The sequence below is a fragment of the Camellia sinensis genome, chromosome 12 (assembly GCF_055761805.1).
Source record: "Camellia sinensis isolate YWXY chromosome 12, ASM5576180v1, whole genome shotgun sequence".
Lineage (NCBI taxonomy): Eukaryota > Viridiplantae > Streptophyta > Magnoliopsida > Ericales > Theaceae > Camellia > Camellia sinensis.
Window position 1 is genome coordinate 143,641,722 of NC_138972.1, and position 11,029 is coordinate 143,652,750.

The 11,029-nt window shown below is 35.5% G+C and overlaps 1 protein-coding gene across 1 annotated transcript; it reads right to left on the reverse strand.

Moving 5' to 3' along the window:
* Nucleotides 1–8,278, reverse strand: LOC145804844 (ATP-dependent RNA helicase DEAH12, chloroplastic-like). The gene is made up of 2 exons (XM_082900050.1): nt 7,313–8,278; nt 1–4,046 (listed from the first exon to the last, which is right to left on the reverse strand). The coding sequence occupies exons 1-2, from the start codon at nt 7,988–7,990 to the stop codon at nt 2,535–2,537; spliced, it is 2,190 nt and encodes a 729-aa protein (XP_082756176.1). The 5' UTR covers nt 7,991–8,278; the 3' UTR covers nt 1–2,534.
* Between the last annotated feature and the right edge of the window lie 2,751 nt (nt 8,279–11,029).

Here is an 11,029-nt window from a genome sequence, read left to right on the forward strand (position 1 = left end):
TTTTTTTTTTGTGGTGTAAAATATGGATCGGGGTGAGCCCCGACATGAATAAAATGAGTTTGGTGTGGAGCTTTGTTTTTTTTTTTTTTTTTTACTCAAACCCAAGTTCTCCGGATGGAAGGCTAAAAATAGAGAGGTAGGGTGAGAAAATAAAATATAAAAGAAAATAAAAAAGAAGAGAAGTGTGTGATGGTTAAAGGAATAAAAAAATAAAAAGGAAATGGGAGATTCAAATGTGTTGGAGCGGGTCCTATCACTAATGGAAAAGGAAGATGATGGGTGTGCAAACCATTTTGTGTTTCGTGTTCTTGTCAAAGATGGAGTAAAATAAATTAAAAAAAAAAAAAGAAAAGAAAGTTGAGTGGGGAACATGAGATTTTTTTTTTTTTTTTTTTTTAATGGAAAAATGAAGATAAAATAAAATAAAGAAAGTGGGGATAGTGGGATCAGACTGATTGATTAAACAATTTGGGAAAGATGGGTTGTATGAAAAGATGGGAACAAGCCCATGTGAGAATGGCGGTGGAGATTTTCACACAGCCAAGTCTCAGCTCAGTGGTGGTGATAAGATTTTCAAAAAAGCTTGTGAGTGTGAGAGAGAGAGAGAGAGAAATTTGTGCAGACATATTCTTCTAAGGATCTTGAAGGAATACTTGTCAAAAAAGTCGAGGAATGCCCACAGACAAACTATAATCAGGACAGTGTATTGGAGTTGGTGGAAGAATCTGCAAATCATGTTTTTGATGTTGAAGGAAATGAAAGTAAAGATGTTTCACCAAACTGGTGGGGCTATAAATCTGGGTTTGTGTCAGGAGGTTATCTTGGATTGGGGTGTGAATTGTAGGAGTGTATCTGGGTGTGTTGTGTAGCTCCAAGGGTGTGTGTTTGTCAGTGTGTATGTGTGTGGTGTGGAAGGAGAGAACCAGCCACAGAGAGAGAGCTTCGGAAGAGACCATGCGAGAGAGAGCTTAGTGTATGTGTATATCTGTGTCATAGGAGAAGGAAAGAGTTGCCATGCACATGTGTGTCCTCAGTATCTCAGTGCATGAGTGTTTTTTTTTCTTTTTTTTTTTTTTTTCAAAACCGAGTGAGAGAGATGAGGCCGTGCCTGTGTCTTGTGTATGGTGAAGCTTAGTGTGTGCGGTGTGAAGCTCAAAAATGAAGCTGCCGTGGTGAAGCTAACATGTGGTGTGTTGTTCTGTATGTGGGTTCTTCTCCCCCCGCTCTCACCCGAGTGTGCTGTGTGTCTCTTTTGAACGCCAACCCAACTCCATGTTAGACTAAAAGCTTTTGATTGGGTTGTTTTTTTTTGTTTTTTTTTTTTTTATTGATGAGGGAGAGAGGACTTGTCAGCCATCTCCTCGAGGGCGGAGGCGGAGAAGCGACTGGCGCTACGGGTGGTGGACGCGAAGAGGCCGGCGGCGGAGATGAGGCTGCTGGTGGTGGTGGAGAAGTGGATGGCGGCGGCGAGGTAGTGGTCGATGATTGAGCTGATGATCATGGGTCTGTGAATTGATTGAGTGATGTGGTGCTTCCCGTGGCTGCTGCTACTGTGGCGTGGTGATGGCAGCGGTGGTGTCTGTGGCAGTGAGGTGCCGAGAGGGAGAGGGAGGTTTGAATTGGTTGAGATCCGGCAGGCGGTCAAGGCAAGGTTGCCGCCCGCCGGAAGGCGAAGAACACCAAGATCTTTAACCTATAGCTCTGATACCATGTAAGATAAATTGATAGAAAGAGAATTAATTGTATGTATTATTGATTGATATCTGTTTTGATGTATTGTATGTACATTATATAGGAGATGGAGATGTGAAGTGGAGGTGGAGTGGTGGAGTAGGTGAAGTGGAGTGTGTAGTGGAGTAGGTGAAGTGGAGGTGGAGTGGTGTAGTGGGTTAGGTTTAGTGGAGTAGGGTTTAGGTGTACATTAACACCAAGGCATCTGTCAGAAGGCTGAGAACCCTTTCAATGTCTTCTGAAGAGGCAAATAAGTGAATTTCATCCTTATCAGCATTAATTTCAATACCAATTCGTTCATCCATGAAAGTTGTTTGAATGCGAGAAACATGACGAAGTAAACTATTGTTTGATTTCCCACGGAATCTCTTTAGAACCGCACTTGAAAATCCAGTAATCACCCTTACCTGCAGCTTCCGACTCTGCAGCTGTAAGATATTGAATGGAGGAGGAGGACTAATGGAAAACAAAGAGTCATAGTCAAAAGCAGTTACACAGACCAAATATTGATATGGCCTAGATAGCATTTCCGAAAATACAACCCAGCTAGGCTTCTGACCATATGCAAGCAATGAACATGAAGGATGAAGTTTAAAATGTTCTCCAGTTAAAGCCACCTCATAACCAAGACGATCATATCCAGAGTACATGGCTACATTTTCTGCCAAGGAAGAAAGTATCGCTTTCTTCACCCATTTATCGTGTTCAGAAACAACGTCAGGATTCCAAAGCCAGAAACTAGGAACAGTGATGCTTAGCTCATTTTTAAGACAACTTTCTAATTCTAGCAGAGCATCATAGCATCATAGCATAGACTTCGCATTGACACTATTTTCCCAACACCATTTATTTTGACTCCCTTGAGGCATACATTCCCATTCCTTGTAGACAGAAAGCAGAGTGAACAGATCTCCACCACGATGGCAGAATTGTACCTTAATACAATCAGCTTTTAATTTATCGTCACTAGTACCAACTCTGCAAAATATGCTACTTGCATTTGCCATAACAGCAGCAAGTATGACACCCTCTCTACACAACTGATGTTGACAGCAGTCAAGAACAAGTTTTCCAAGCCGAGGCTCAATACCCAGTTTAACTATACAATGTCCATCCTCAGTTAAATCAAAAGCATCATTTTTGGATATGATAGCCCCTAACTGCACAAGGTTTCTGATGGCCATGTCAATTGCCTTGGCACTGGGGGCATCAACAAAATTAAATTCCTGTACATTCTTAATCCCTAAGGCAAGAATTCTTAGAACTGCAATGCCTAGGTGAACTTTACGAATTTCAGGCTCCTGCTGAAAAAGCATAGACTGATAATCACAGTCCGAATAGAGCCGGTAACACTTTCCAGGTTCTGTTCGGCCAGCACGGCCAGCTCGCTGGTTAGCTGAACTCTGGCTGATCCAGGAAACTCTTAGGACATTCATACCACTACTTGAATCAAACCAGCGCTCCTTTACCATGCCAGAATCAATTACATACTTGACACCAGGAATAGTCAAGGATGTCTCTGCTAAATTCGTAGCAAAAATAACTTTTCTCTTTCCAGGGTAGTCCTGGAATACACGACATTGCTCTTCATGGGATAGTTTTCCATGTAAAGCTAACGAGACAACAGAGGGAGACTGGAAATTTTCACGAGCCCATTCAACTTCCATCTGAGAAGTCAAAAAGGCAAGAATAGCCCCTTCATTCTCTGATTTATGGATCTCAGTAACCATCTTAACAACATCAAAAACATATGGAGCTAAATTACCAGGACTGGATTTTAAAGTGCCAGAAGTCCCTCCATATTCACCTGGAACATAATTGATTTCAACAGGAAAGCTTCTCCCAACCACATGAAAGGTTCCACAACCATAAAAGTAATCCGAAATTTTGCTTGCATCAACTGTTGCAGACATTATTATGAGCCTTAAATCACCCCTCTGACAAAGTAACTCTTTTAACAGAGCCAACAGGAGATCAGTATTCAAGCTCCTTTCATGAGCTTCATCTATAACGATGCATGAAATTCCAGACAGATTCTTATTGTTCATGTAATGTTGAAGTAAACAGTGGTCAGTCATAAATATTACCTTGGACTTGAATGCCTGAACATGAGAATATGTTGGATAACAAATGATTGAATTACCTTCATAACACAAGTTAGTTTCTTCACCAACCCTTTTTGCCAAAGAGACAGCAGCAATTTTGCGGGGCTGGGTGCATACTATTGAACCACTAGCACCTAGTCCTGAATCAGCCAGAAACTGAACCAACTGTGTGCTCTTCCCTGAAACAGTCTCTCCAATCAAGACCATTACCTGCAAGAATTGTGAAAATAAGCAAAATTTAATTGATACCATACTATTGAGCCCCTAATGCTTTAGTACCCTTTTATGAACATTAAACCATCCCAAGGGCAATGTGAAACAGAAGTCGATGAAGGTGTTCCATAGATCCATGTACAACTTTAGTATACATACTCACTCAAATACACTTATATATAATATTATAAACTAGAATAAAATTTTGTACTAATTACCAAAAAATAAAAAATATCATAAGGGGGATGGGGAGATTGATACAAAAACAAAATAACAAATAAAAGGTAAACTACCAATAAGTCCTAATAGTTGAACTTAATTCTCATCAAGTCCTATTGAAAATAAGTCCTAGCAAAATAGTCACTAAAAATAATTTTGTGACAATTTTTTGCATTTGTCGCTAAAAATTGACAATTAGTAACTTTTTTTTGTCATGGTTTTTATAAATTGTCGCTAAAACTTATAATTAGTGACTTTTCTGTGATGAATTTTTCAAACTGTCGCTAAAAGTTGAAAATTTGTGACATCTTTTCGTGAAGATTTTTTTAAACGGTTGCTAAAACTTATAATTAGTGACGTTTTTTAGTAGTGTTTGATAAAAAATGCCATTATTTGTCATAGGACCTATTGGATAATAAGTCCACCTATTAGGACCTAGACGTAAGTCCCCTTATTAGGAGGGAAAGCAGTCATTTGATAGAGTGGAGCCTCCAATATACAGATAAAGAGTGAGTTTATAGGTTTGGTTCAAAATTTGCACAATGAGGAGAGTAAACTCATGATTTAAAAAAAATTTCCCCTACCAAATTCTACATAGCCTTAATACATGTGTATAAAATATGTGGAATTTACATCATCTAACCATACGTATATTTGAATACACATGACCCCCTCAAAGGTATTTTTTTTCTTAAACAATTAATTATTTATCTTTCCCTCTTTCCCTCATTCAGTCACAAACAACTCTTTTCATGCTTTCACTCAGATTTTTTTTTTCCATTTTTCTCTTTTCCCTCTTTAGTCTTCCCTCCTTTCACTTAACTATTTTACTCTTTCACTCATTACTGTGAAATAGCTTCAAAAGTCTATGTACCCAACGCAATTTGCAATTAATTAACCATTCATGTACTACTAGGTGAATTATGCAATATCTATTCTTCACTCATGATATTACTTCTGATTTTTTATATTTCTATAGTGGTGAATCAATGAAGTTCAACACTCATTTTTTATTAACTTATCTTTAATAGTGATATGTTGATTTCAATAATAATTTAAGCTGTTTAAACCTATCCTTACCCGACCACTTAGACTTGCTCAATGCCTTCCTTTTTTTTGGCCTCCCCCCAATGATGGAATCCTGGCACCGCCCCTTGACTTAAAGGATCTCAGGTTCTGTTTGCCTTTTACAAGGACCATAGCTGCATATGGCACGTCTATATAGGTTGCATGCCCATTCTATTGTGTTTTTAATGAAATACTTCTACTTGTTAAAAAGAAAAAAGAAAAGAAATTCAACAACTCCCAACACACGTGTCAATACTAAGAAATACGGTCAAAAAATTAACCTTAGGCTGGTCGCTCCAATTCCCTTCATGCATTCTTCATATAAATAAATACTTGATACAAAAATAAAACAGAAAAAAAAAAGGATCGGAAAAACAAAAATGAAGCTTTTACTGCATTAAATAGCTCTGCAAAGATTAGCATGCAGCTTAGAAAATGTAAAACAATTACTTATTGCCACCAATTTGTCCTTTACTTCATTCCTTTTCCACAAACATCAAAATTTTCAGCCTGTAATCAAGATTTTAAAGTTTATTTACTTACCATTCAGGGTGGATGCATAAAAGCACAGAGCAAAATCGACCACAAAACAATTTGAAAACAATTAAAAGAAGAAATATAAAGTTTTTAGGCCCAATAAGGAGCAAGTACTTTTAAAAAGATCCACACATTCACCTCAAAACTTGCTATCTCCTATTGAATAACAAAAATCTTGGATGACAGATTTGGACAATTTTAAATTGATAATCTATAACATATAAATTATTCAAACCTAAATGACTTCATGGTGTTTAGATAATTCACACATATAGTGACTTGCTTTAAGTTATACCAATGTAGTAATGCCATATTGCTTGTGATTTTATTCAAAACAACAAACAATATGAGTGAAGCACTAAAACCTACAATAGAGGAAAAGCCATAACTATAAACCATCACTTAAAGCCAGGGATGGAACGAGGAGACCATGAGGGGCCATGGCCCTCCCACTCAACTGAAACGTTCTCAGTAATATTACTTTGAAAGCCCACTTTCCATTGTATATGGCTAGAGATGGCCCCTGATTAATGCCGACTTAATATTATTGACAGGCAAATAATTGGTGCATACTGATAACCATAATCCAATGGATGTTAGTAAATATTAATGTGTGTGTGTGTGTGCGCGCGCGCAAGCGAGAGCCCGCGCGAGTGTGTGTAAAACTTGTATTAAACTATGTAAAAAAAATATGGCAAATGCTAACAAGTGGCCAGAGACATTGTTGAATATTGGGATTGAAATAAAAAAGTGTTTTGAAAATAGATAAAATAGTCAAAAGGTGCATTGATTTCAGCGAAAACTGCACTGTGTTTCTAAATTTTTTTATCATTTTCTTGTACCCAAGAACACTTGTTAGCAAGACCAAAAAAATATATAGAACTAATAAAAATATATGAAAATGTATTAGAGTTCTAATTTTTTTTGGCATTATTTGAACTTTTATAAATGCTCATTGATTTTCATTCTAAAAAGAAGTAGAAAACAAAACAAAATTAAAAAATTTGTTTACGAGTGCCTTAAGACCATGTTTGTTTAGGCGGACTGAATTAACATTCCCATGACTAATAGTCGTTGGATTATGTATCCTATCTTAACTAATAGTTAAGTTTAAAATAATTAGTCCGTACTTCAATTGTTTAACCAAATATCGGATTAATAATTTTATTGGATTATTAGTCCAATCCCAAGCTCATGTCCACCCAAACAAACATGGCCTAAGGGTATTAGTTAATATATATATACTATATACTGAGATTTGAATTTTATGTCTTTGCGCCTCCGCAGATGAAAATCCTCGTTCCGTCCCTGATCAGAGTATGTTGGTTTGCATTCTAATCAACAATGCAATAGTGGTTCAATTATCAAACATCATAACACAAACCAGCTAACTTAGCCAATACAAATTGTTCAATGAAAGAATAAATGCAATGCCAAACCTGTTCCGAACGGACTTTGCGAATGATATCAAGCCGGAATCCATAAATTGGCAATCCCTCTTCAAGTCTTCGACACTCACGCATCACAATACAATGAATTCTACTCAAATCCAAACCGTCCTCAAACTTAAAAACCTCAGTCTCACCACTAATTACTGAATCTTTAGAGTTGTTTCCTTGAAGATAATTAAGAATCCACTTCATAGCAGACCTAAATTCTTCCATCCTATTCGTAATCAACCCAATCTCATCTCGCAAACCTTTAGCCTTCCCTGGCAACTCACCGTATAACAAACCCAATTTCTGCGGCTTCCGAAGTCGAGCAGAGAGATTCTCAGCCTCATTCTGCAAAACCTCCCTCTTTTTCACCATCCTCTGCATAACCTCTCCTTCCAATAAACTCTCCACATGACAAACAAACAAACCCTTCACTCTCTCCTGCAATTCATCATCCAAAACCTCAGACACCGGAGTCATGAAATGATCGCCGGCGATCCGGCGTTCCCAGAAGAAAACAATAGCTTCGGCGGCATCAGTGCAGTGGCGGAAAAACAAAATTCCGGCGACGAGACCGGTGGGATTGACAAAGAAGTTGTGAGTGGTAGGGTTGCATTGATTGATCAAGGAAACGAGGTCGGGTGTAGGGAAAAAGGGGCAGCGGGAGTGGAGTTCGACCATGAAAGGCGGTGGTTGTTGGCTGAGGGAGGCGGCGGAAGAGGAGGCGGAGCAGGAGGAGGAGGAAGAGGAAGCCAATGTGGGTGGGGATTGGAGGGGGAGTAGAAGAAGGGACGATGGCGGTGGTGATGATCCATTGGGGGGGGGGGGGGAGCGAAGAACTGTTAAACCCTAGAAAGAGAGGGAAAATTGAGAGAAAACAGTGAGAAAATTTGAAAAGAAGTGGGGGAAAGGTGGTGTGTGAGTTGCGTGTCGGAGTGAGAGATCAAAGTAAGCGACGGACACAACTCTCTTCTCGATACTACCAAATTACAGAACTCAATAGAATAAAAGAAGGGCAAATTACATATACACCCCTCGAGGTTTGGCTAAATTACAGATGTCCCCTGAGGTTTGAGAAATTACGAATTTCCCCCTGAATGTTATATTTGCATAAGAAATTAGGGGGTAATTTGTTATGAAATATAAACCTCAGGGGGCAAATTGTTATGAAAATACAAACTTCAGGGGGCGGGATGTAATTTCCGAAACCTCAGGGGTATCTGTAATTTAGCCAAATCTCGAGGGGTGTATATGTAATTTGCCCATAAAAGAAAGATAACTCAATGAACTCAATAGAATAAAAGAAAGATGACTCACTCAATAGAATAAAAGAAAGATGACTCAATAGAATAAAAAAAGATAACTCAATGAACTCAATAGAATAAAAGAAAGATGACTCACTCAATAGAATAAAAGAAAGATGACTCAATAGAATAAAAGAAAGATGACTCAATGAAGTATTTTAGTCAAAAACAAAAAAAAACAAAAAAAAAATTAAAATTAAAATTAAAATGTCATTATAGATTATAGTATTATTCTTTTTATTTTTTTATATATCTTTTCATAAAAATATTAAAATAATAAGTTCCCAAACAAAACGTAATTATAATATCACATATAATTAAATAATTTTATATTATAACAAAGACATAATAGCTGTGTGTAATAAAAAAATTTCCAGCAAAATAAAATTAGAAAAATACATACCATTCCATACCAAAAAAATTAATCATTGTAATAAAATAAATCATAAATTTTTAATTTAACAATTTAAACTTTACTTTTTTATTTTATTTTTAATCTAGATCGTGTTTTTATTTTTGTTAAGTAAAATTGATAAAAAAATAATATTTTGATCATTAAACTCAACAAAAAATATATTTTATGAGAATTCTATCACATCCCAATTGGGCGTTCTATAGGATTGCGGGTCTCTTTATTAGTGCTTACGTATACCATATTGAGTTTAATGGCTAAAATATTATTTTTTAACAATTTTTCTTAACGAAAATAGATAAATAATTTAGATTAAAAATAAATCAAAAGATTAATATTTAAATTAATAAATTTAAAATTTATTTTATTATAATAATCAAACCCTAGGAATTGAATTTGACTTGAATTTGAATATTACATCTCTCATTCGATTGCATAAGATATTTCTGATTCTTGGAGAGCTCCCATAGACTATGGAGGAAAGCAACTAAGGGCGCCTTGGAGTATTGGGTAAGTAATAGCATACAGTGTTTTGGAATTATCAAATAATTATCAATATACAAAGTAGAATTGTTTGTAAATTATCTGACTTAGTCAAATTCACCAGATCAAACCCGTCAATATAGTCGATTTCGATTAAATAATCGCGTGTCATGTACGGGAAAAAATGATTCATCATTTGAGTATTAAATTCTTAACATTTCACCTAATTTGAAATTCGATCAATCAAAAATATCAATTCAAATCTACGTTTCACGTGGTGTAATATCATTAGTTAGTGAAGATTTCACCTTATTAATTTGGAAGACCATATCTTATTTCTTTAATCAATAATGTTAGGATGCGGATCCCATATTTTATGAGAGGTCTGTGGCTTATTTTATAAATATTTTATGTATATATATAGACTTATTATCAGCATGTGTGACTTTATTAGAGAGTCTTGGGGTCTTTTTTTTAATTTTTTTATAGTGATAATTCCTCTCTCTCAATTGATTCACCCAGATTTTTATCCCTTCATTACTTTCTTTCTTTTTCCCTTCATTACTTTCATTCTTTTTTATCCCGTCAATTACTTTCTTTCTATCTCTCAATCAACCTTACTTAAGGCTTTGTTTAACAAGTGATTGTTTTAGCTCAAAAGTCAAAATATTATTGAAAAAAATCAAAAAATCAACAATCTATACAAAAAAGTTAAAGATTTTCGTTTTTCTCAACTTTTTACACATTTTTTTTGTAAAAAGTTAAAAAGTCATTACAAATATATTAATTTTTTTCACCTCATATTTTAATCAAAAAATTAAAAAAATTACTAAAATAACATGTTTACAAGCGAGGCCTAAGAAAGTTAATTGGTCTCATCTATCTTTTTCTCCAAGACAATCTATTCATCTCTTTATCTTTCTCCTTTCAAAATTGTCATTTCGTGTATGTGTTTGGTAATGTGATTTTGTAGGAGAGAACAAAAGTCATAAAACTAAAATGGTAAATGATCACTCGATTAAAAAATTTCCCGTCAAACCAAACATCCGATGTGCATGATTTTCAGTATTATCTAAGTCGAAATTAGATGAACACTTCTCCACCCAAAGTAGATCAGTTTGAGTGACAGTTCAGTGACAAAATCAAGCTGACTTGACTATGTACAACCCCAATGAAAAGTTAAATCGAAGATATTTATATCACTTTTTTATTTGAAATATTAGGTAAGTTAATGTCTACATATAGTGTTTCGAAACTTCTAAATAATTACTAGTATAAAAAATTAATCAGAGTAACTTTTCACTTTATTCTGAAATTTTCATTTTTAATTTTTTTAAATTATAAATGTAAAAAATAGTTAGTATTTATTTTTTCCCCATGATAGTAGGATCAATTTTATTTTTATTTCTTTTCAAAATAAATTTTCACTAGCTCTAACCATTTATCACTATCCATAAACCCTCTAGTAAACTCAATCGATCTTTAGTGACTCTCTAGTTACTTCCATAACCATTAGTAATC

Excerpts from the sequence above, each read along its gene's own strand:
- LOC145804844 (XM_082900050.1), bottom strand. The coding sequence starts at position 7,990 with ATGGTCGAACTCCACTCCCGCTGCCCCTTTTTCCCTACACCCGACCTC. Across the intron at positions 4,047-7,312 it reads GCAAAGTCCGTTCGGAACAG|GTAATGGTCTTGATTGGAGA; the intron begins GTTTGGCATTGC and ends CAATTCTTGCAG.